Source organism: Lactuca serriola, chromosome 1, assembly GCF_051521515.1.
Source record: "Lactuca serriola cultivar US96UC23 chromosome 1, Lser_US96UC23_V15, whole genome shotgun sequence".
Lineage (NCBI taxonomy): Eukaryota > Viridiplantae > Streptophyta > Magnoliopsida > Asterales > Asteraceae > Lactuca > Lactuca serriola.
This window is the reverse complement of record NC_136408.1, coordinates 48,971,106-48,994,781: the sequence shown is the minus strand read 5'-3', so window position 1 is coordinate 48,994,781 and position 23,676 is coordinate 48,971,106. Positions and strand designations below refer to the sequence as shown.

At 34.0% G+C, this 23,676-nt stretch overlaps 5 protein-coding genes across 14 annotated transcripts; all 5 read left to right on the top strand.

The window, feature by feature from the left end:
• The first annotated feature begins 279 nt into the window (after positions 1-279).
• LOC145087575 (pto-interacting protein 1) lies at positions 280-2,626 on the top strand. 4 transcript variants are annotated; one of them, XM_079025545.1, is made up of 7 exons: positions 280-416; positions 903-1,008; positions 1,084-1,334; positions 1,428-1,554; positions 1,629-2,035; positions 2,127-2,213; positions 2,350-2,626. In XM_079025545.1, exons 2-7 carry the CDS (start codon positions 927-929, stop codon positions 2,479-2,481), a joined length of 1,086 nt encoding a protein of 361 aa, XP_078881671.1. In that variant the 5' UTR covers positions 280-416; positions 903-926; the 3' UTR covers positions 2,482-2,626. The 4 variants fall into 4 exon arrangements, with proteins under 4 accessions (XP_078881671.1, XP_078881697.1, XP_078881679.1 ...); XM_079025571.1 differs by having other exon boundaries at positions 1,428-1,558; positions 1,633-2,035; XM_079025553.1 differs by having other exon boundaries at positions 408-613.
• A 2,770-nt stretch (positions 2,627-5,396) lies between these two features.
• On the top strand, positions 5,397-9,474 carry LOC145087536 (putative DEAD-box ATP-dependent RNA helicase 29). Its single transcript, XM_079025506.1, has 11 exons — positions 5,397-5,543; positions 5,869-7,421; positions 7,500-7,557; positions 7,698-7,802; positions 7,906-7,951; positions 8,061-8,134; positions 8,308-8,360; positions 8,459-8,540; positions 8,628-8,684; positions 8,773-8,923; positions 9,042-9,474. The coding sequence occupies exons 2-11, from the start codon at positions 5,884-5,886 to the stop codon at positions 9,248-9,250; spliced, it is 2,373 nt and encodes a 790-aa protein (XP_078881632.1). The 5' UTR covers positions 5,397-5,543; positions 5,869-5,883; the 3' UTR covers positions 9,251-9,474.
• A 1,002-nt stretch (positions 9,475-10,476) lies between these two features.
• LOC145087549 (pto-interacting protein 1) lies at positions 10,477-12,908 on the top strand. 4 transcript variants are annotated; one of them, XM_079025534.1, is made up of 7 exons: positions 10,477-10,698; positions 11,185-11,290; positions 11,366-11,616; positions 11,710-11,840; positions 11,915-12,317; positions 12,409-12,495; positions 12,632-12,908. In XM_079025534.1, exons 2-7 carry the CDS (start codon positions 11,209-11,211, stop codon positions 12,761-12,763), a joined length of 1,086 nt encoding a protein of 361 aa, XP_078881660.1. In that variant the 5' UTR covers positions 10,477-10,698; positions 11,185-11,208; the 3' UTR covers positions 12,764-12,908. The 4 variants fall into 4 exon arrangements, with proteins under 4 accessions (XP_078881660.1, XP_078881642.1, XP_078881645.1 ...); XM_079025516.1 differs by having other exon boundaries at positions 10,478-10,698; positions 11,710-11,836; positions 11,911-12,317; XM_079025519.1 differs by lacking the exon at positions 10,477-10,698 and adding an exon at positions 10,746-10,895 and having other exon boundaries at positions 11,710-11,836; positions 11,911-12,317.
• Positions 12,909-15,678: 2,770 nt separating this feature from the next.
• Positions 15,679-19,752, top strand: LOC145087488 (putative DEAD-box ATP-dependent RNA helicase 29). The gene is made up of 11 exons (XM_079025447.1): positions 15,679-15,825; positions 16,151-17,703; positions 17,782-17,839; positions 17,980-18,084; positions 18,188-18,233; positions 18,343-18,416; positions 18,587-18,639; positions 18,738-18,819; positions 18,907-18,963; positions 19,052-19,202; positions 19,320-19,752. The coding sequence occupies exons 2-11, from the start codon at positions 16,166-16,168 to the stop codon at positions 19,526-19,528; spliced, it is 2,373 nt and encodes a 790-aa protein (XP_078881573.1). The 5' UTR covers positions 15,679-15,825; positions 16,151-16,165; the 3' UTR covers positions 19,529-19,752.
• Positions 19,753-20,753: 1,001 nt separating this feature from the next.
• Positions 20,754-23,262, top strand: LOC145087495 (pto-interacting protein 1). 4 transcript variants are annotated; one of them, XM_079025477.1, is made up of 7 exons: positions 20,754-20,976; positions 21,463-21,568; positions 21,644-21,894; positions 21,988-22,118; positions 22,193-22,595; positions 22,687-22,773; positions 22,910-23,262. In XM_079025477.1, the coding sequence occupies exons 2-7, from the start codon at positions 21,487-21,489 to the stop codon at positions 23,039-23,041; spliced, it is 1,086 nt and encodes a 361-aa protein (XP_078881603.1). In that variant the 5' UTR covers positions 20,754-20,976; positions 21,463-21,486; the 3' UTR covers positions 23,042-23,262. The 4 variants fall into 4 exon arrangements, with proteins under 4 accessions (XP_078881603.1, XP_078881584.1, XP_078881589.1 ...); XM_079025458.1 differs by having other exon boundaries at positions 20,755-20,976; positions 21,988-22,114; positions 22,189-22,595; XM_079025463.1 differs by lacking the exon at positions 20,754-20,976 and adding an exon at positions 21,023-21,173 and having other exon boundaries at positions 21,988-22,114; positions 22,189-22,595.
• The last annotated feature ends 414 nt before the right edge of the window (positions 23,263-23,676 follow it).

Here is a 23,676-nt window from a genome sequence, read left to right as displayed (position 1 = left end):
CGGGTAATTTTCAGAAAAGTCATAATATTTTCAGCAAACTAACGAAAATAAACAAAATACCGGCTAAATCTATAAAATCGGCAAAAAAAAGTTTTTTCGAAGTTTTAGCTGGTACTCTGTGCTTTTCTCCAAACAAAATAAATAATAAATTTTAGAACTTTTTGAAGATTTCTTTAATAAAATCGGCTTTTCACGACTTCCCATTTGCATGCCGATTTTAGCCTACGCGCTTTCCTAATTGGCGCATCTTAGCCGTCTTTCTTTTCGCTCAATATTACTAGTCAACAAAGCGCAATTAACACAATTGTGTTTGTAGTCTTTCTTTCTTTCTTGTTTATTACAAAAAAAAAAAAAAAAAAAAACTCAATTTTTTGAAGCAATATCGTTCACTGATTCAACCACTGCAAAAATCTTAGGTGGGTTCTTCCTTATTCTTCCCTGATAATCTTCTCTGGTCCTTCAATTTCATCAGACCCTTTTGAATTTACACGTTCTTTGAACTGTTTGCACTGCAATTTTCTTAACTTTTAGTCAATTTCCTAAACTGAATCTCCGATCTTTCTCTCTCTACATATGGTTTTAATTTACTCGATTGATCCATAGCTGGTTGAAGGTAGATCTGAATTCTGAAATTGGTTAGTCAATTCTAGTATTTAGGCATTTTTTGATTGCATAAAAGACCACATGCTTTTGTTGAACTTTGGGTCTTCTAAAGTGGGAACAACCCAACAAAAGCAATTATCTTCTCTACTATTCATTTACGAGCTTCTTTGTAGATTGTAATCGACCTAGAAAAAAAAAGTAAAAGCGAGACATGTTTCATGATTCTTAATCTTATAGAAGCTAGCTGCTGCTCGATTTGAAGTTTACCCTAATTTGGTATCTCTTTGATTGTAACCCAGCTTTGTCGCCAGAGGAAAGTAATCATGAGTTGCTTCAGCTGTTGCGGAGAAGATGACATGCATAAGTCTTACGACAATGGACCTTACATGGCAAATAACGCAGCAGGTAACTTTCTACTCTACCTTCTCCACATCTTTCTATCGGATCACAACTTAATGGGTAGAGTTTGTATTGCTTAAGGAAACAATGGAGGCTATCGCACGACTGAAGCCGCACCAAAGGACACACAGGCTGTAGCCATTCAGCCCATCGCTGTTCCTACTGTCCAGGTGGACGAATTGAAGGAAATTACTGATAATTTTGGTACAAAGTCATTAATTGGTGAGGGATCATATGGAAGAGTCTACCATGGTGTTTTAAGAAGCGGACAAGCTGCAGCTATTAAAAAGTTAGACTCTAGTAAGCAACCAGATCAGGAGTTTTTAGCTCAGGTTTGATTTACACTTGGCACTTGCTAATATCTTCTATATATAGTAAAAAAGTTAGTTTAAGTTGAATATTCTAAATTGAAATACGGATAACAGGTTTCTATGGTATCAAGGCTTAAACATGATCATGTCGTTGAGCTACTTGGATACTGTGTAGATGGTGGTTTGAGAGTACTTGCTTATGAGTACGCTTCAAATGGATCTCTTCATGATATTCTTCATGGCAAGTGTTAATCTTTTTTGACTTAACGCACTTAATATGGGCAGAATGAGTTATGGTGATGTTTGTGGGTGTAGGAAGGAAAGGTGTAAAAGGTGCACAACCAGGTCCAGTTTTATCATGGTCTCAGAGAGTTAAAATTGCAGTTGGGGCTGCAAAAGGACTCGAATACTTACATGAAAAAGCACAGCCTCATATTATTCATCGTGATATAAAGTCAAGTAATGTGCTTCTTTTTGATGAAGATGTTGCAAAGATTGCAGATTTTGACTTGTCAAACCAAGCTCCTGACATGGCAGCAAGACTTCATTCCACGCGTGTTCTTGGAACCTTTGGCTATCATGCACCTGAGTATGCCATGACTGGACAGCTCAGCTCAAAGAGTGATGTCTACAGCTTTGGAGTTGTTCTTTTGGAACTCTTGACTGGACGAAAACCCGTTGACCATACTTTGCCACGTGGTCAACAGAGTCTAGTCACTTGGGTACGTTTCATGATTCTGTTTCTTTTTTTTTTTTAAAAAAAAAGAAAAAAAAATCTAAATTTGTTTTTGAATGTGAAAATAATGTGATCAGGCAACACCAAAACTTAGTGAAGATAAGGTGAAACAGTGTGTTGACACTCGACTGAATGGAGAATACCCCCCAAAGGCAGTTGCCAAGGTGTGTAATGTTTCTTTAATGGACTGAATGAACTGTCTGAATGACCATTTTACCCTTACAACCCTGTATAGCTGTCCAGGTTAAGCTCTTAACCGGTTAAGTAATGTTTGTGTGATAATTTATTTGGTAATGACAGATGGCGGCAGTTGCAGCCTTGTGTGTGCAATATGAAGCTGATTTCAGGCCAAATATGAGCATTGTTGTTAAAGCATTGCAGCCATTGTTGAATGCTCGACATGGACCTCAAACAGAAGCACCACACTTGTGAATTCATCTTTCTATTTATGTTGAATATTATATATGTTTATTGTTTTTGAACGACATGCTGCCTAAAGGTAGCAGATATTTATGTATGATTTGTAGAATCATTCTTTTATTTGATGTTTGTCAGCAAGGTTTTAAATTTTTTAATCTTTCCAAATGTGTAAGATTTCGTGGAAACTTTCAAGGATTATTTGCAAGGGTGGAGCCAGATGAGTGCTGCTTTTCTTTGAGATTACAGAGATGTCTTGATCTTTTATTAACAAGAAGAAATGGGAAAAATTAGAAAATACAGTTTTAGTCCACAACTTTAAACAAAAACATATGACACCTTAGAGGTTTGGAAGAGTACAGAAGACTCTTTTTACAAGAACTTCTAAATGCAAACAACTCCCGTATATTTTGAACAGGGTTTTCATTCCAGACGCATGTCTCGTACATGTATTTCGGATTTCAGAATATGGTTGTCTTATCAGTCAAACATTTCCACCACAGTAATTCTTAATAACCAACATAATAATTACTATCATAGCCTAACTAATGAGAAACACTCAGGGTACTACGAAGCCAAACACTTTTCATTCCATACCAGTTCGTTGGATTCTAGACATGGGTTTCTGTTTTGAATTGAATTTTCTCATAAAAAAAATGTAAACAAGAGGTTTAAGCCAGAAGCAACATATCCAGTACACCAGAGTCTCTTCACAGACAAATTCCATTTTCTTTTGATTCAAGAGAATCCAAAATGACATTTTGAAATGTAATGGTACTACACTTCGGATTTCCTTTACAGAGGAAAGGACCACTTACACGGGTAGGCACCCATCAAATCTCGGACCCATAATGCCTCATTTTGGATTCGTAGGTCGGTTTTGTAAAATGTTATTTTCACGATTTCTAAATTAAGAAACTATCATTTTTGAAAATATCACCAACAAAAAAAAGTACAAAATCGTTTACCACAATTAAAGAGGGATGGTGTCATAATCATTTTTTGTTATCATTTATTAAGTTATTATTTATATTTTATATAATTCGGTTAGTATTTTTATATTTTCAACATAAAACATATTGGGCTTTGGAATATTATTTCAAGTTCAGGATATGTTTTTAACACTTGATATTGGATACATAAACCAATATTAATCCATCCATGACCAACGACTCCATGGAAAGTCGTTGCCCCACCCCCATAAAGCTAAATCCACCATTGAACAATCTGCACACACATAAATTGGTGGTGTTGCTTATAGGGACCAACTACATATTCCTTGCTGTAAAGCTTCCCGATTAATTGATCTTCAAAGGTAAATCACTGTTCTATCGTAATTTATACATGTATTCATTTCTCGATGTAGATAATCGCTTTTACTTTCAACAGTTTCAGGTTTCATTAGAATTTACATTACTTTACTATAGATTTAATCATATAAAGCAATTGTTTGTTCCATATTTTTCTATGAACTTCGCTATCTGCTTATGCTAGAATTAATTACTGCCTTCTACTAATAACTCCAGAGATCGAGAGCGACAGAGCGTAGTTCCTACTTCCTTGGAATCGCATCGCTATTCTACTAGGGCGGGTTGTTCCGACATTGGCAGATTTAACCAAGGCTCACAAGTACTTGTCAAAAAACTAATATTGAACATGACCCTCATTAGGATCACGTCACGAGTCACTATCATGAGTGATACTTGATAAAAGGAATTTTTTTTTGTATCCTTAATACATGAGATGCATATAAGGACTTTAGTGTAGGGAATGTTATACTTTGATGTGGTTATAAAGACTATTATCAGGTGTGGTATGAACTATACAAGAGACTTATGTAGTTAATATGAGATTTGTTCCTCTTATGTGTTGGGAACTAGACATCTAATACACATTACCCAAGTTGAACATCAAATGAGATTGATTGCGATCTAAGTCACATGTTCAACCAGATGCCTGTAACAAATGGATAATTTATAAACTTACATTATATATTAATTGTAGCTTTGAGCTTCTGGGAATTAAATGTTGATATAACGACACAAAGTCATATATTACTAGGGGCAATGAAATGTTGATAGACGTTCACCACTATTTATACCAATCTATTATAGTATTGTGCAATTGGAAGATTGAAAGATCTTTATGCTCAAGAAACATTATATGATGATATTTGCTTAGATAATAGAATTTGATCATTGATAAATATTTACATTTCTTGTATTTAATTGGAAAATATTATTTTATGAAAATAATATTTTTACCGGCATAACGATAATTATTGTTTTTATAAAATAATAATTATAGAGAACAAACTAATCATAATTCATGTGGTATGAATTTTTAAGTTATGTACAATTATTTGGACAGTTTGAGTATTTATCTAAGTGTGACATATAACTAGCTAATTAAGAAGTAAGAAGAAATGACAATCTAATATGGAATTTAAAAATATGGAACGGTACGCGGTACTCTAAAATCACGAAATTGATGGTACCAATATTAGTACCGAAAATTGGTACCATTCTCTGTATCAGTACCGATAATGTTAATTCGGTTCGGTACTCAGAATTCAATTTTGATGAAATTCGGTTTTCAAGAAATCAGGAACAATATCGGTTAATACCGGTTCAGTCCCATGCTCATCCCTATAATAAGCTACCCCTATAATAAGTTATTTTTTATAAGTTGGTTTCCTTTACTTACACCTTGTTCCCAAGTTCAATTTAACGAGAAAAAATAAAGAAAACAAATGGAAATAAAAAGAAAGTAAAAAGAAAATGATGTTCATGAAAAAAAAATTATTTTTATTTTTTTAATTTTCCTTTTAACTTCTATCAAACTCGGAGATTAAAAAAAAAAAAAAAAAAAAAAAACTCCATATTGCAACGTTTTGACGAATTGACCGATATAACCCTTTAACCTAATACACATTACACGATACAAACAGCGCCTGTAACAAAAGACGCCTCATTTGTGCTGCTTCTCTCCATCGCCTCTCTCCTGTGAAGCCACCGGCCGGAGCGCCGCACCCCACAGCTGCCGGAGACCTTCGACCTTCAACCCCACAGCTACAGGTTCGTTTCTTCCTGCATTCGTTCTATTTTTTTTCTTCTGCTGTAGCTCTTTCTTCTTATCGCCTGCTTTCTGTTACCTTCGAACCCCAGCCCATGAATTTCTCCATTGAAATCTGGACCATAAAAGTGAATTAGTGCATGCATCGTGTAAGGTGTATTATGTTAACCTTCATGGTTTTTCAGACTTTATTTCTGTGAATGCATATTCCAGAAAGGGTTTATTTCAAAATATAAGTTAATGCTTTAATTTTCTTCATTGGATATCATCTGTTGCTGTTCTTTCAATTTGCTTATTCTTCTTTCTTGGATTTTGTATTTATCGTAGTTTTCCCAACACTCAATGGGGAGAGGAAAACCTCTTCTTGTAAGCTCTGTAACAGAGCTGAAGAAAAAAGAAAAGAAAGAGAAGAAGGCAAAATCAGGTGGATTCGAATCCTTAAACCTAAGCTCCAATGTCTTCAGAGGCGTTAAACGCAAGGGATACCGAATTCCCACACCAATACAACGCAAAACAATGCCTCTAATTCTCTCTGGAGCCGATGTTGTTGCCATGGCAAGAACAGGGTCCGGTAAAACAGCAGCTTTTTTAGTCCCCATGCTTGAGAGACTGCAGCAACATGTCTCTCAGTCTGGTATCAGAGCCCTAATCTTATCACCAACACGCGATCTTGCTCTTCAAACACTTAAGTTCACTCAAGAACTTGGCAAATTCACAGACCTTCGTGTTAGTTTACTAGTTGGTGGTGATAGTATGGAAAGTCAATTTGAAGAATTGGCACAAAGCCCTGATATCATAATAGCAACTCCTGGAAGACTCATGCATCATTTAGAAGAAGTGGATGACATGTCATTAAGGTCAGTTGAATATGTAGTGTTTGATGAAGCCGATAGTCTTTTCAGCATGGGGTTTGCTGAACAGTTGCACAGAATCCTTCAACAGCTAGGTGACAATAGACAGACTTTACTCTTCAGTGCAACTTTACCAAGTGCTCTAGCCGAGTTTGCAAAAGCAGGGCTGAGGGACCCGCAACTTGTTAGGCTCGATTTGGAGACTAAAATAAGTCCTGATTTGAAACTTACTTTCTTTTCATTAAGACAAGAAGAAAAGCTAGCTGCTTTGTTGTATTTGATTAGAGAACATGTAAGATCAGATGAACAATCTTTAATATTTGTGTCTACAAAGCATCATGTCCAGTTTCTTGATCATTTGTTAAGAGAAGAAGGTATAGAACCTTCTGTTTGTTATGGTGACATGGATCAAGATGATAGAAAGATTAACGTGGCAAGATTTCGATCAAGAAAAACCATGTTTCTTATAGTGACAGATGTTGCTGCTAGAGGGATTGATATCCCACTTCTTGACAATGTTATAAACTGGGATTTCCCTCCAAAACCGAAGCTTTTCGTGCACCGGGTGGGCCGAGCTGCACGGGCGGGTCGAACGGGTACTGCTTTTTCCTTTGTGACATCTGAAGACATGGCTTATCTTCTTGATTTGCATCTTTTTCTTTCAAAACCAATCAAACCTGCACCTACTGAAGAAGAGGTTTTGAGAGACATGAAAGGGGTTATGGAGAGAATTGAGGAGGCGATGTTGAATGGTGAAACGGTTTTTGGGAGGTTTCCACAAACAGCTATTGATCTTGTTGCAGATAGGGTTCGTGAGATTCTTGATTCATCTACTGAATTGGATTGTTTGTTGAGGCCTTGTCAAAGGGCTTTTAGGTTGTATATGAAAACTAAAGAGAAGCCTTCTAGAGAGAGTATTAAAAGAGCTAAGAATATGCCACGTGAAGGCTTGCATCCCATGTTTATTAAACAATTGGGTGGCAATGAGTTATCTGCATTAGCATTTTCTGAGAGCCTAAAAGCGTACAGGTGAATTGTTTTGTTAAAGATGTGTAGTTGACTTTTTGACTTTTTGTTCCTTTTGACTCATAGCTTAACTAATTTCAGAGCAAAGCAAACTGTCTTGGAATCTGAAGGTCATGCTGCCAAAGCAAAGCATCTGCAGGTAATAACAGATTTATTCCTTGTTATATAAATTTTTAATACTAATAAGAGTTTGTTAGCATTTTCGGAGACATGAAGTTGTTTTGAAAGCATTTTGTTAGTATATTAATTTCAATTTTTGCATATATTTAATATTTTCAGGGACCTTCTAGCCAGTGGGTAGATGTAATGAAGATGAAAAGAGCTATTCATGAGAAGATCATTAATAAAGTAAATCAGCAGCACTCTAACACTCAAGCAGCAAAGGTGAATCCCATATTTATTTCTTTTCATTCAAACAAGATAGTTCAAATCATTGATTTAATTATTTTTCCAATTCTTTATTCTTTTATGTGATATGGCTTTGCAGGAAGTTGAAGATATAGATAATGCATCACTAAAGAAGGGAAAGAAAGGTTTGTGAATTGTGTATACTTGTTTTATGTACTTTTTTATATTAGAGAGCAGAGACATAGTAAAAGTTTACATTATCTAGAGTTGATAATTAATTGATATTTATGGCAGTTTCTGGTAGTAAAAGGAAGGCACAAAGCTTCAGGGATGAGGAGTTTTTTATAAGTTCAGTGCCAACAAATCAAGTAACTTTTCATTCCCCTTACTCTGTAACATTCTCTCTCTCTCTCTCTCTCTCTCTCTATATATATATATATATATATATATATATATATATATATATATATATATATATATATTTATCTTTAATAAAATTACAAGAATGATATTTTTATCCAATCTTGATATCTTTTTGCAGCATTTTGAGGCAGGTCTCTCAGTCAGAAATAACGGAGGCTTTGTTTCCAACAGGTAAATATCAATAAATAAATGCTTCTGATCATTTTTATAAAAAAAATTGGTATTATTTATGATATAAAGTTGAAAACTTGTATTGATTGATGAAATAGGTTGGAGTCTGCTGTTCTTGACTTAGCTGCAGATGATAGCAGCGGATTACAAAAACAGAAATCCTCCTTCCATTGGGATAAGGTTTGACTTTTTTTTTTTTTTTTTTTTTTCTAAATATTTATTCCACTTTTTTACTTATATCTAAACTGTTTATATGTGTGATTACAGAGGAGTAAAAAGTATGTCAAGTTGAACAATGGTGACCGTGTGTCAGCTAGTGGGAAGGTATTTTCAAATAAAAAATTATTTTTTATTTGAATTTTGGTTGTGAAAATATGTTTGTACTATTTTATTTACTTGTGTGTATGTACAGATAATAACAGAGAGTGGTAAAAAAGGGAAGGCGAATAAAACAGGAATATATAAAAGATGGAAAGAAAAGTCACACAGTAAGATATCTTTTCAAGGATCAAACAATGAAGGTAGTAGTAGTACTAGTGCTATGGAATCTACAAGTCTCAAAGGTATATCATATATAATATGCATACAGTTGACTTTTTAAAATATATATATATATATATATATATATATATATATATATATATATATATATATATATTTAAATTTTATAAAAAAATGCAGGAGGTGGAATGCAAAGGGGACGTAATAACAGAGGATTTAAAGGTCGTATGGTTCCTAATGCTCATGTGAGGTCAGAAGTTAAAAATCTTGAACAGGTTAGGAAAGATAGGCAAACAAAAGCAACTAAAGCTGCTTTTATGAAGAGTAATCCCAAAAAAGGGAAGAAAACGGGGAAATTTGGTAATAAAAGGGGAAAGGGAAGGAAGTGATTTGAAAATTTTCATGTGGTTGAGGTTTAGGAGTTTGATGTTTTGTTTGTTTGTTTGTGTCAGTTGAATGTTAATCGGGAATATTTTTTGAAATTTTTTATATAGGTAAAGTATAAGTATATTTTGCGATCACATGAAGAAAACATGTAGACTGTGAATGTTTTTGTGATGCATGCTTTACACAATTTTGTGATATTTATTTGTTAGGTGATGTTTGGTTACAATTTTTCTTGATTGTTTTTTGTAGCAATTTGAGAATTGTGGCTGAAGAATAAATTGTTAAATTATTGAAGCGTGTGATCTACAATTTGAACAAGAGTAATATTTATTTATAAAAAGAAAAGGAAAGGGTAGGGGTTGTTCAATGTTAACGAGTGAGGTTTTACTTTTTCGATTATAAAATTCAACAAGCCAACAAACGCCAGCAAAGATTATTCTACTACATTTCTTTTGTCTTCTTATATCAATTAAATATTTAAACCATTATATGAACAGGTCCATCATTTGATTCTGACAAAAAATGTTCAATTCTTTTTGGATAATCAAAATAAAAATTCAAAGTCCATTGCTTGAACAGGTCCATCATTGTATATACTACATATGTATGCAATAGTAATTAGCAATTTAACATGCAAATACTTATTATTGCTTGAGCGTAATATATTTTTTCTTAAAAGATTACATGTTTAAAATTTAAAAAAAGTTAAATTAAATAAAGGCATATAAATTATTTCTATATTTGTTAAACTTACAACTAGTTTGTCATGTTGTGAAATTATGTTCTTCAAAATCGTAGAAATCTACGTTTTATTTCATAATTAAAATATCGTATAACATTATTGAGCATAATATTCTTCCTCATTAGATTAGGTACCCATGATAGGTTGGCTAATTGGAAGTTGGAATATTATTATTTCCACCTAATAATATCCCATCTAGGGCATGTTCAATGTTCAAAACCCAAACTATTTACAAGCTTTCATATTTCATTTACAAATTTTGTAAACTCACTATCTTTTCATTATTCACAATATTTGATTATCTTATACCGATTATTCTCACATTAAAAAAAGTCATAAGTTACAACTGAATCTTTTTAGCATTTTTTTTTCTAACAATTATTAGTGATCGAATTATATTTTAGATTTTTTGAAAAGATCTTTTATGATTTATAAAATATCTATGTATATCTATATATAGTTATAGTCTACTCGATTTCCAACTTCCCATTTGCATCCCGATTTTAGCCTACGCGCTTTCCTAATTGGCTTATCTTAGCCGTCTGTCTTCTCGCTCGCTCAATATTACTAGCCAACAAAGCGTAATTAACACAATTGTGTTTGTAATCTTTCTTTCTTTCTTTCTTTTCTATTGCTTATTACAAAAAAAAAAACTCATTTTTTTTGAAGCAATATCGTTCACTGAGTCAACCACTGCAAAAATCTTAGGTAGGTTCTTCCTTATTCTTCCCTGATAATCTTCTCTGGTTCTTCAGTTTCATCAGACCCTTTTGATTTTACATGTTCTTTGAACTGTTTGCACTGCAATTTTCTTAAATTTTAGTCAATTTCCTAAACTGAATCTCCGATCTTTCTCTCTCTACATATGGTTTTAATTTACTCGATTGATCCATAGCTGGTTGAAGGTAGATCTGAATTCTGAAATTGGTTAGTCAATTCTAGTATTTAGGCATTTTTTGATTGCATAAAAGACCACATGCTTTTGTTGAACTTTGGGTCTTCTAAAGTGGGAACAACCCAACAAAAGCAATTATCTTCTCTACTATTCATTTACGAGCTTCTTTGTAGATTGTAATCGACCTAGAAAAAAAAAGTAAAAGCGAGACATGTTTCATGATTCTTAATCTTATAGAAGCTAGCTGCTGCTCGATTTGAAGTTTACCCTAATTTGGTATCTCTTTGATTGTAACCCAGCTTTGTCGCCAGAGGAAAGTAATCATGAGTTGCTTCAGCTGTTGCGGAGAAGATGACATGCATAAGTCTTACGACAATGGACCTTACATGGCAAATAACGCAGCAGGTAACTTTCTACTCTACCTTCTCCACATCTTTCTATCGGATCACAACTTAATGGGTAGAGTTTGTATTGCTTAAGGAAACAATGGAGGCTATCGCACGACTGAAGCCGCACCAAAGGACACACAGGCTGTAGCCATTCAGCCCATCGCTGTTCCTACTGTCCAGGTGGACGAATTGAAGGAAATTACTGATAATTTTGGTACAAAGTCATTAATTGGTGAGGGATCATATGGAAGAGTCTACCATGGTGTTTTAAGAAGCGGACAAGCTGCAGCTATTAAAAAGTTAGACTCTAGTAAGCAACCAGATCAGGAGTTTTTAGCTCAGGTTTGATTTACACTTGGCACTTGCTAATATCTTCTATATATAGTAAAAAAGTTAGTTTAAGTTGAATATTCTAAATTGAAATACGGATAACAGGTTTCTATGGTATCAAGGCTTAAACATGATCATGTCGTTGAGCTACTTGGATACTGTGTAGATGGTGGTTTGAGAGTACTTGCTTATGAGTACGCTTCAAATGGATCTCTTCATGATATTCTTCATGGCAAGTGTTAATCTTTTTTGACTTAACGCACTTAATATGGGCAGAATGAGTTATGGTGATGTTTGTGGGTGTAGGAAGGAAAGGTGTAAAAGGTGCACAACCAGGTCCAGTTTTATCATGGTCTCAGAGAGTTAAAATTGCAGTTGGGGCTGCAAAAGGACTCGAATACTTACATGAAAAAGCACAGCCTCATATTATTCATCGTGATATAAAGTCAAGTAATGTGCTTCTTTTTGATGAAGATGTTGCAAAGATTGCAGATTTTGACTTGTCAAACCAAGCTCCTGACATGGCAGCAAGACTTCATTCCACGCGTGTTCTTGGAACCTTTGGCTATCATGCACCTGAGTATGCCATGACTGGACAGCTCAGCTCAAAGAGTGATGTCTACAGCTTTGGAGTTGTTCTTTTGGAACTCTTGACTGGACGAAAACCCGTTGACCATACTTTGCCACGTGGTCAACAGAGTCTAGTCACTTGGGTACGTTTCATGATTCTGTTTCTTTTTTTTTTTTAAAAAAAAAGAAAAAAAAATCTAAATTTGTTTTTGAATGTGAAAATAATGTGATCAGGCAACACCAAAACTTAGTGAAGATAAGGTGAAACAGTGTGTTGACACTCGACTGAATGGAGAATACCCCCCAAAGGCAGTTGCCAAGGTGTGTAATGTTTCTTTAATGGACTGAATGAACTGTCTGAATGACCATTTTACCCTTACAACCCTGTATAGCTGTCCAGGTTAAGCTCTTAACCGGTTAAGTAATGTTTGTGTGATAATTTATTTGGTAATGACAGATGGCGGCAGTTGCAGCCTTGTGTGTGCAATATGAAGCTGATTTCAGGCCAAATATGAGCATTGTTGTTAAAGCATTGCAGCCATTGTTGAATGCTCGACATGGACCTCAAACAGAAGCACCACACTTGTGAATTCATCTTTCTATTTATGTTGAATATTATATATGTTTATTGTTTTTGAACGACATGCTGCCTAAAGGTAGCAGATATTTATGTATGATTTGTAGAATCATTCTTTTATTTGATGTTTGTCAGCAAGGTTTTAAATTTTTTAATCTTTCCAAATGTGTAAGATTTCGTGGAAACTTTCAAGGATTATTTGCAAGGGTGGAGCCAGATGAGTGCTGCTTTTCTTTGAGATTACAGAGATGTCTTGATCTTTTATTAACAAGAAGAAATGGGAAAAATTAGAAAATACAGTTTTAGTCCACAACTTTAAACAAAAACATATGACACCTTAGAGGTTTGGAAGAGTACAGAAGACTCTTTTTACAAGAACTTCTAAATGCAAACAACTCCCGTATATTTTGAACAGGGTTTTCATTCCAGACGCATGTCTCGTACATGTATTTCGGATTTCAGAATATGGTTGTCTTATCAGTCAAACATTTCCACCACAGTAATTCTTAATAACCAACATAATAATTACTATCATAGCCTAACTAATGAGAAACACTCAGGGTACTACGAAGCCAAACACTTTTCATTCCATACCAGTTCGTTGGATTCTAGACATGGGTTTCTGTTTTGAATTGAATTTTCTCATAAAAAAAATGTAAACAAGAGGTTTAAGCCAGAAGCAACATATCCAGTACACCAGAGTCTCTTCACAGACAAATTCCATTTTCTTTTGATTCAAGAGAATCCAAAATGACATTTTGAAATGTAATGGTACTACACTTCGGATTTCCTTTACAGAGGAAAGGACCACTTACACGGGTAGGCACCCATCAAATCTCGGACCCATAATGCCTCATTTTGGATTCGTAGGTCGGTTTTGTAAAATGTTATTTTCACGATTTCTAAATTAAGAAACTATCATTTTTGAAAATATCACCAACAAAAAAAAGTACAAAATCGTTTACCACAATTAAAGAGGGATGGTGTCATAATCATTTTTTGTTATCATTTATTAAGTTATTATTTATATTTTATATAATTCGGTTAGTATTTTTATATTTTCAACATAAAACATATTGGGCTTTGGAATATTATTTCAAGTTCAGGATATGTTTTTAACACTTGATATTGGATACATAAACCAATATTAATCCATCCATGACCAACGACTCCATGGAAAGTCGTTGCCCCACCCCCATAAAGCTAAATCCACCATTGAACAATCTGCACACACATAAATTGGTGGTGTTGCTTATAGGGACCAACTACATATTCCTTGCTGTAAAGCTTCCCGATTAATTGATCTTCAAAGGTAAATCACTGTTCTATCGTAATTTATACATGTATTCATTTCTCGATGTAGATAATCGCTTTTACTTTCAACAGTTTCAGGTTTCATTAGAATTTACATTACTTTACTATAGATTTAATCATATAAAGCAATTGTTTGTTCCATATTTTTCTATGAACTTCGCTATCTGCTTATGCTAGAATTAATTACTGCCTTCTACTAATAACTCCAGAGATCGAGAGCGACAGAGCGTAGTTCCTACTTCCTTGGAATCGCATCGCTATTCTACTAGGGCGGGTTGTTCCGACATTGGCAGATTTAACCAAGGCTCACAAGTACTTGTCAAAAAACTAATATTGAACATGACCCTCATTAGGATCACGTCACGAGTCACTATCATGAGTGATACTTGATAAAAGGAATTTTTTTTTGTATCCTTAATACATGAGATGCATATAAGGACTTTAGTGTAGGGAATGTTATACTTTGATGTGGTTATAAAGACTATTATCAGGTGTGGTATGAACTATACAAGAGACTTATGTAGTTAATATGAGATTTGTTCCTCTTATGTGTTGGGAACTAGACATCTAATACACATTACCCAAGTTGAACATCAAATGAGATTGATTGCGATCTAAGTCACATGTTCAACCAGATGCCTGTAACAAATGGATAATTTATAAACTTACATTATATATTAATTGTAGCTTTGAGCTTCTGGGAATTAAATGTTGATATAACGACACAAAGTCATATATTACTAGGGGCAATGAAATGTTGATAGACGTTCACCACTATTTATACCAATCTATTATAGTATTGTGCAATTGGAAGATTGAAAGATCTTTATGCTCAAGAAACATTATATGATGATATTTGCTTAGATAATAGAATTTGATCATTGATAAATATTTACATTTCTTGTATTTAATTGGAAAATATTATTTTATGAAAATAATATTTTTACCGGCATAACGATAATTATTGTTTTTATAAAATAATAATTATAGAGAACAAACTAATCATAATTCATGTGGTATGAATTTTTAAGTTATGTACAATTATTTGGACAGTTTGAGTATTTATCTAAGTGTGACATATAACTAGCTAATTAAGAAGTAAGAAGAAATGACAATCTAATATGGAATTTAAAAATATGGAACGGTACGCGGTACTCTAAAATCACGAAATTGATGGTACCAATATTAGTACCGAAAATTGGTACCATTCTCTGTATCAGTACCGATAATGTTAATTCGGTTCGGTACTCAGAATTCAATTTTGATGAAATTCGGTTTTCAAGAAATCAGGAACAATATCGGTTAATACCGGTTCAGTCCCATGCTCATCCCTATAATAAGCTACCCCTATAATAAGTTATTTTTTATAAGTTGGTTTCCTTTACTTACACCTTGTTCCCAAGTTCAATTTAACGAGAAAAAATAAAGAAAACAAATGGAAATAAAAAGAAAGTAAAAAGAAAATGATGTTCATGAAAAAAAAATTATTTTTATTTTTTTAATTTTCCTTTTAACTTCTATCAAACTCGGAGATTAAAAAAAAAAAAAAAAAAAAAAAACTCCATATTGCAACGTTTTGACGAATTGACCGATATAACCCTTTAACCTAATACACATTACACGATACAAACAGCGCCTGTAACAAAAGACGCCTCATTTGTGCTGCTTCTCTCCATCGCCTCTCTCCTGTGAAGCCACCGGCCGGAGCGCCGCACCCCACAGCTGCCGGAGACCTTCGACCTTCAACCCCACAGCTACAGGTTCGTTTCTTCCTGCATTCGTTCTATTTTTTTTCTTCTGCTGTAGCTCTTTCTTCTTATCGCCTGCTTTCTGTTACCTTCGAACCCCAGCCCATGAATTTCTCCATTGAAATCTGGACCATAAAAGTGAATTAGTGCATGCATCGTGTAAGGTGTATTATGTTAACCTTCATGGTTTTTCAGACTTTATTTCTGTGAATGCATATTCCAGAAAGGGTTTATTTCAAAATATAAGTTAATGCTTTAATTTTCTTCATTGGATATCATCTGTTGCTGTTCTTTCAATTTGCTTATTCTTCTTTCTTGGATTTTGTATTTATCGTAGTTTTCCCAACACTCAATGGGGAGAGGAAAACCTCTTCTTGTAAGCTCTGTAACAGAGCTGAAGAAAAAAGAAAAGAAAGAGAAGAAGGCAAAATCAGGTGGATTCGAATCCTTAAACCTAAGCTCCAATGTCTTCAGAGGCGTTAAACGCAAGGGATACCGAATTCCCACACCAATACAACGCAAAACAATGCCTCTAATTCTCTCTGGAGCCGATGTTGTTGCCATGGCAAGAACAGGGTCCGGTAAAACAGCAGCTTTTTTAGTCCCCATGCTTGAGAGACTGCAGCAACATGTCTCTCAGTCTGGTATCAGAGCCCTAATCTTATCACCAACACGCGATCTTGCTCTTCAAACACTTAAGTTCACTCAAGAACTTGGCAAATTCACAGACCTTCGTGTTAGTTTACTAGTTGGTGGTGATAGTATGGAAAGTCAATTTGAAGAATTGGCACAAAGCCCTGATATCATAATAGCAACTCCTGGAAGACTCATGCATCATTTAGAAGAAGTGGATGACATGTCATTAAGGTCAGTTGAATATGTAGTGTTTGATGAAGCCGATAGTCTTTTCAGCATGGGGTTTGCTGAACAGTTGCACAGAATCCTTCAACAGCTAGGTGACAATAGACAGACTTTACTCTTCAGTGCAACTTTACCAAGTGCTCTAGCCGAGTTTGCAAAAGCAGGGCTGAGGGACCCGCAACTTGTTAGGCTCGATTTGGAGACTAAAATAAGTCCTGATTTGAAACTTACTTTCTTTTCATTAAGACAAGAAGAAAAGCTAGCTGCTTTGTTGTATTTGATTAGAGAACATGTAAGATCAGATGAACAATCTTTAATATTTGTGTCTACAAAGCATCATGTCCAGTTTCTTGATCATTTGTTAAGAGAAGAAGGTATAGAACCTTCTGTTTGTTATGGTGACATGGATCAAGATGATAGAAAGATTAACGTGGCAAGATTTCGATCAAGAAAAACCATGTTTCTTATAGTGACAGATGTTGCTGCTAGAGGGATTGATATCCCACTTCTTGACAATGTTATAAACTGGGATTTCCCTCCAAAACCGAAGCTTTTCGTGCACCGGGTGGGCCGAGCTGCACGGGCGGGTCGAACGGGTACTGCTTTTTCCTTTGTGACATCTGAAGACATGGCTTATCTTCTTGATTTGCATCTTTTTCTTTCAAAACCAATCAAACCTGCACCTACTGAAGAAGAGGTTTTGAGAGACATGAAAGGGGTTATGGAGAGAATTGAGGAGGCGATGTTGAATGGTGAAACGGTTTTTGGGAGGTTTCCACAAACAGCTATTGATCTTGTTGCAGATAGGGTTCGTGAGATTCTTGATTCATCTACTGAATTGGATTGTTTGTTGAGGCCTTGTCAAAGGGCTTTTAGGTTGTATATGAAAACTAAAGAGAAGCCTTCTAGAGAGAGTATTAAAAGAGCTAAGAATATGCCACGTGAAGGCTTGCATCCCATGTTTATTAAACAATTGGGTGGCAATGAGTTATCTGCATTAGCATTTTCTGAGAGCCTAAAAGCGTACAGGTGAATTGTTTTGTTAAAGATGTGTAGTTGACTTTTTGACTTTTTGTTCCTTTTGACTCATAGCTTAACTAATTTCAGAGCAAAGCAAACTGTCTTGGAATCTGAAGGTCATGCTGCCAAAGCAAAGCATCTGCAGGTAATAACAGATTTATTCCTTGTTATATAAATTTTTAATACTAATAAGAGTTTGTTAGCATTTTCGGAGACATGAAGTTGTTTTGAAAGCATTTTGTTAGTATATTAATTTCAATTTTTGCATATATTTAATATTTTCAGGGACCTTCTAGCCAGTGGGTAGATGTAATGAAGATGAAAAGAGCTATTCATGAGAAGATCATTAATAAAGTAAATCAGCAGCACTCTAACACTCAAGCAGCAAAGGTGAATCCCATATTTATTTCTTTTCATTCAAACAAGATAGTTCAAATCATTGATTTAATTATTTTTCCAATTCTTTATTCTTTTATGTGATATGGCTTTGCAGGAAGTTGAAGATATAGATAATGCATCACTAAAGAAGGGAAAGAAAGGTTTGTGAATTGTGTATACTTGTTTTATGTACTTTTTTATATTAGAGAGCAGAGACATAGTAAAAGTTTACATTATCTAGAGTTGATAATTAATTGATATTTATGGCAGTTTCTGGTAGTAAAAGGAAGGCACAAAGCTTCAGGGATGAGGAGTTTTTTATAAGTTCAGTGCCAACAAATCAAGTAACTTTTCATTCCCCTTACTCTGTAACATTCTCTCTCTCTCTCTCTCTCTCTCTCTCTATATATATATATATATATATATATATATATATATATATATATATATATATATTATCTTTAATAAAATTACAAGAATGATATTTTTATCCAATCTTGATATCTTTTTGCAGCATTTTGAGGCAGGTCTCTCAGTCAGAAATAACGGAGGCTTTGTTTCCAACAGGTAAATATCAATAAATAAATGCTTCTGATCATTTTTATAAAAAAAATTGGTATTATTTATGATATAAAGTTGAAAACTTGTATTGATTGATGAAATAGGTTGGAGTCTGCTGTTCTTGACTTAGCTGCAGATGATAGCAGCGGATTACAAAAACAGAAATCCTCCTTCCATTGGGATAAGGTTTGACTTTTTTTTTTTTTTTTTTTTTTCTAAATATTTATTCCACTTTTTTACTTATATCTAAACTGTTTATATGTGTGATTACAGAGGAGTAAAAAGTATGTCAAGTTGAACAATGGTGACCGTGTGTCAGCTAGTGGGAAGGTATTTTCAAATAAAAAATTATTTTTTATTTGAATTTTGGTTGTGAAAATATGTTTGTACTATTTTATTTACTTGTGTGTATGTACAGATAATAACAGAGAGTGGTAAAAAAGGGAAGGCGAATAAAACAGGAATATATAAAAGATGGAAAGAAAAGTCACACAGTAAGATATCTTTTCAAGGATCAAACAATGAAGGTAGTAGTAGTACTAGTGCTATGGAATCTACAAGTCTCAAAGGTATATCATATATAATATGCATACAGTTGACTTTTTAAAATATATATATATATATATATATATATATATATATATATATATATATATATATATATTAAATTTTATAAAAAAATGCAGGAGGTGGAATGCAAAGGGGACGTAATAACAGAGGATTTAAAGGTCGTATGGTTCCTAATGCTCATGTGAGGTCAGAAGTTAAAAATCTTGAACAGGTTAGGAAAGATAGGCAAACAAAAGCAACTAAAGCTGCTTTTATGAAGAGTAATCCCAAAAAAGGGAAGAAAACGGGGAAATTTGGTAATAAAAGGGGAAAGGGAAGGAAGTGATTTGAAAATTTTCATGTGGTTGAGGTTTAGGAGTTTGATGTTTTGTTTGTTTGTTTGTGTCAGTTGAATGTTAATCGGGAATATTTTTTGAAATTTTTTATATAGGTAAAGTATAAGTATATTTTGCGATCACATGAAGAAAACATGTAGACTGTGAATGTTTTTGTGATGCATGCTTTACACAATTTTGTGATATTTATTTGTTAGGTGATGTTTGGTTACAATTTTTCTTGATTGTTTTTTGTAGCAATTTGAGAATTGTGGCTGAAGAATAAATTGTTAAATTATTGAAGCGTGTGATCTACAATTTGAACAAGAGTAATATTTATTTATAAAAAGAAAAGGAAAGGGTAGGGGTTGTTCAATGTTAACGAGTGAGGTTTTACTTTTTCGATTATAAAATTCAACAAGCCAACAAACGCCAGCAAAGATTATTCTACTACATTTCTTTTGTCTTCTTATATCAATTAAATATTTAAACCATTATATGAACAGGTCCATCATTTGATTCTGACAAAAAATGTTCAATTCTTTTTGGATAATCAAAATAAAAATTCAAAGTCCATTGCTTGAACAGGTCCATCATTGTATATACTACATATGTATGCAATAGTAATTAGCAATTTAACATGCAAATACTTATTATTGCTTGAGCGTAATATATTTTTTCTTAAAAGATTACATGTTTAAAATTTAAAAAAAGTTAAATTAAATAAAGGCATATAAATTATTTCTATATTTGTTAAACTTACAACTAGTTTGTCATGTTGTGAAATTATGTTCTTCAAAATCGTAGAAATCTACGTTTTATTTCATAATTAAAATATCGTATAACATTATTGAGCATAATATTCTTCCTCATTAGATTAGGTACCCATGATAGGTTGGCTAATTGGAAGTTGGAATATTATTATTTCCACCTAATAATATCCCATCTAGGGCATGTTCAATGTTCAAAACCCAAACTATTTACAAGCTTTCATATTTCATTTACAAATTTTGTAAACTCACTATCTTTTCATTATTCACAATATTTGATTATCTTATACCGATTATTCTCACATTAAAAAAAGTCATAAGTTACAACTGAATCTTTTTAGCATTTTTTTTTCTAACAATTATTAGTGATCGAATTATATTTTAGATTTTTTGAAAAGATCTTTTATGATTTATAAAATATCTATGTATATCTATATATAGTTATAGTCTACTCGATTTCCAACTTCCCATTTGCATCCCGATTTTAGCCTACGCGCTTTCCTAATTGGCTTATCTTAGCCGTCTGTCTTCTCGCTCGCTCAATATTACTAGCCAACAAAGCGTAATTAACACAATTGTGTTTGTAATCTTTCTTTCTTTCTTTCTTTTCTATTGCTTATTACAAAAAAAAAAACTCATTTTTTTTGAAGCAATATCGTTCACTGAGTCAACCACTGCAAAAATCTTAGGTAGGTTCTTCCTTATTCTTCCCTGATAATCTTCTCTGGTTCTTCAGTTTCATCAGACCCTTTTGATTTTACATGTTCTTTGAACTGTTTGCACTGCAATTTTCTTAAATTTTAGTCAATTTCCTAAACTGAATCTCCGATCTTTCTCTCTCTACATATGGTTTTAATTTACTCGATTGATCCATAGCTGGTTGAAGGTAGATCTGAATTCTGAAATTGGTTAGTCAATTCTAGTATTTAGGCATTTTTTGATTGCATAAAAGACCACATGCTTTTGTTGAACTTTGGGTCTTCTAAAGTGGGAACAACCCAACAAAAGCAATTATCTTCTCTACTATTCATTTACGAGCTTCTTTGTAGATTGTAATCGACCTAGAAAAAAAAAGTAAAAGCGAGACATGTTTCATGATTCTTAATCTTATAGAAGCTAGCTGCTGCTCGATTTGAAGTTTACCCTAATTTGGTATCTCTTTGATTGTAACCCAGCTTTGTCGCCAGAGGAAAGTAATCATGAGTTGCTTCAGCTGTTGCGGAGAAGATGACATGCATAAGTCTTACGACAATGGACCTTACATGGCAAATAACGCAGCAGGTAACTTTCTACTCTACCTTCTCCACATCTTTCTATCGGATCACAACTTAATGGGTAGAGTTTGTATTGCTTAAGGAAACAATGGAGGCTATCGCACGACTGAAGCCGCACCAAAGGACACACAGGCTGTAGCCATTCAGCCCATCGCTGTTCCTACTGTCCAGGTGGACGAATTGAAGGAAATTACTGATAATTTTGGTACAAAGTCATTAATTGGTGAGGGATCATATGGAAGAGTCTACCATGGTGTTTTAAGAAGCGGACAAGCTGCAGCTATTAAAAAGTTAGACTCTAGTAAGCAACCAGATCAGGAGTTTTTAGCTCAGGTTTGATTTACACTTGGCACTTGCTAATATCTTCTATATATAGTAAAAAAGTTAGTTTAAGTTGAATATTCTAAATTGAAATACGGATAACAGGTTTCTATGGTATCAAGGCTTAAACATGATCATGTCGTTGAGCTACTTGGATACTGTGTAGATGGTGGTTTGAGAGTACTTGCTTATGAGTACGCTTCAAATGGATCTCTTCATGATATTCTTCATGGCAAGTGTTAATCTTTTTTGACTTAACGCACTTAATATGGGCAGAATGAGTTATGGTGATGTTTGTGGGTGTAGGAAGGAAAGGTGTAAAAGGTGCACAACCAGGTCCAGTTTTATCATGGTCTCAGAGAGTTAAAATTGCAGTTGGGGCTGCAAAAGGACTCGAATACTTACATGAAAAAGCACAGCCTCATATTATTCATCGTGATATAAAGTCAAGTAATGTGCTTCTTTTTGATGAAGATGTTGCAAAGATTGCAGATTTTGACTTGTCAAACCAAGCTCCTGACATGGCAGCAAGACTTCATTCCACGCGTGTTCTTGGAACCTTTGGCTATCATGCACCTGAGTATGCCATGACTGGACAGCTCAGCTCAAAGAGTGATGTCTACAGCTTTGGAGTTGTTCTTTTGGAACTCTTGACTGGACGAAAACCCGTTGACCATACTTTGCCACGTGGTCAACAGAGTCTAGTCACTTGGGTACGTTTCATGATTCTGTTTCTTTTTTTTTTTTAAAAAAAAAGAAAAAAAAATCTAAATTTGTTTTTGAATGTGAAAATAATGTGATCAGGCAACACCAAAACTTAGTGAAGATAAGGTGAAACAGTGTGTTGACACTCGACTGAATGGAGAATACCCCCCAAAGGCAGTTGCCAAGGTGTGTAATGTTTCTTTAATGGACTGAATGAACTGTCTGAATGACCATTTTACCCTTACAACCCTGTATAGCTGTCCAGGTTAAGCTCTTAACCGGTTAAGTAATGTTTGTGTGATAATTTATTTGGTAATGACAGATGGCGGCAGTTGCAGCCTTGTGTGTGCAATATGAAGCTGATTTTAGGCCAAATATGAGCATTGTTGTGAAAGCATTGCAGCCATTGCTGAATGCTCGACATGGACCTCAAACAGAAGCACCACACTTGTGAATTCATCTCTTTATTTATGTTGAATATATGGAGTATATGTTTATTGTTTTTGAACAACAGGCCACCTAAACGTAGCATATATTTATGTATGATTTGTAGAATCATTCTTTTGTTTGATGTTTACCAGCAAGGTTTTAAATTTCTCAATCTTTACAAATGTGTAAGATTTCTTGGAAACTTTCAAGGATTGTTTGTAATGCAATTGTCTTGGGTTAAGATTATATTGAGATGTTTTTCATGCTAGAATGTGCTGCTTTTCTTTGAGATTACAGGTTTCTTTTATTAACAAGAAGAAATGGGAAAAATTGGAAAATATAATTTTAGTCCACAACTTTTAAACAAAAACATATTATGACACCTTCCATGTTTGGAAGAGGATAGAAGATTTTTTTTACTAGAACTTTTAAACATAAACAACTCCCGTATATATGGATGAAAAACATTAGCATTTGCATTTAGCACCCCTTCTGATTTGGGTAAATCTTAATGAATTTCCATCTAGATGAATCGATGCCAAGGAAGGTTCACACTTAACACACACGCTGAGTCACTTCTATGTAGATGAGTTGAACCGATTTGAGTTGAATTATAAAGATGAGGTTGTTTTAAGGGAGAACTAGAAGGAGACTCTTCAT

What these genes read in the sequence shown, in the direction of transcription:
- LOC145087575 (XM_079025545.1), top strand. Translation starts at nt 927, where the DNA reads ATGAGTTGCTTCAGCTGTTGCGGAGAAGATGACATGCATAAGTCTTAC. An exon ending in CATGGCAAATAACGCAGCAG is followed by an intron (nt 1,009 to 1,083) that starts GTAACTTTCTAC and finishes GTATTGCTTAAG; the next exon opens with GAAACAATGGAGGCTATCGC. An exon ending in AACAGAGTCTAGTCACTTGG is followed by an intron (nt 2,036 to 2,126) that starts GTACGTTTCATG and finishes TAATGTGATCAG; the next exon opens with GCAACACCAAAACTTAGTGA.
- LOC145087536 (XM_079025506.1), top strand. Translation starts at nt 5,884, where the DNA reads ATGGGGAGAGGAAAACCTCTTCTTGTAAGCTCTGTAACAGAGCTGAAG. An exon ending in GTTCAGTGCCAACAAATCAA is followed by an intron (nt 8,135 to 8,307) that starts GTAACTTTTCAT and finishes ATCTTTTTGCAG; the next exon opens with CATTTTGAGGCAGGTCTCTC. An exon ending in GGAATCTACAAGTCTCAAAG is followed by an intron (nt 8,924 to 9,041) that starts GTATATCATATA and finishes AAAAAAATGCAG; the next exon opens with GAGGTGGAATGCAAAGGGGA.
- LOC145087549 (XM_079025534.1), top strand. Translation starts at nt 11,209, where the DNA reads ATGAGTTGCTTCAGCTGTTGCGGAGAAGATGACATGCATAAGTCTTAC. An exon ending in CATGGCAAATAACGCAGCAG is followed by an intron (nt 11,291 to 11,365) that starts GTAACTTTCTAC and finishes GTATTGCTTAAG; the next exon opens with GAAACAATGGAGGCTATCGC. An exon ending in ATCAGGAGTTTTTAGCTCAG is followed by an intron (nt 11,617 to 11,709) that starts GTTTGATTTACA and finishes TACGGATAACAG; the next exon opens with GTTTCTATGGTATCAAGGCT.
- LOC145087488 (XM_079025447.1), top strand. Translation starts at nt 16,166, where the DNA reads ATGGGGAGAGGAAAACCTCTTCTTGTAAGCTCTGTAACAGAGCTGAAG. An exon ending in GGAGGCTTTGTTTCCAACAG is followed by an intron (nt 18,640 to 18,737) that starts GTAAATATCAAT and finishes TTGATGAAATAG; the next exon opens with GTTGGAGTCTGCTGTTCTTG. An exon ending in CCTCCTTCCATTGGGATAAG is followed by an intron (nt 18,820 to 18,906) that starts GTTTGACTTTTT and finishes GTGTGATTACAG; the next exon opens with AGGAGTAAAAAGTATGTCAA.
- LOC145087495 (XM_079025477.1), top strand. Translation starts at nt 21,487, where the DNA reads ATGAGTTGCTTCAGCTGTTGCGGAGAAGATGACATGCATAAGTCTTAC. An exon ending in ATCAGGAGTTTTTAGCTCAG is followed by an intron (nt 21,895 to 21,987) that starts GTTTGATTTACA and finishes TACGGATAACAG; the next exon opens with GTTTCTATGGTATCAAGGCT. An exon ending in CATGATATTCTTCATGGCAA is followed by an intron (nt 22,119 to 22,192) that starts GTGTTAATCTTT and finishes GGGTGTAGGAAG; the next exon opens with GAAAGGTGTAAAAGGTGCAC.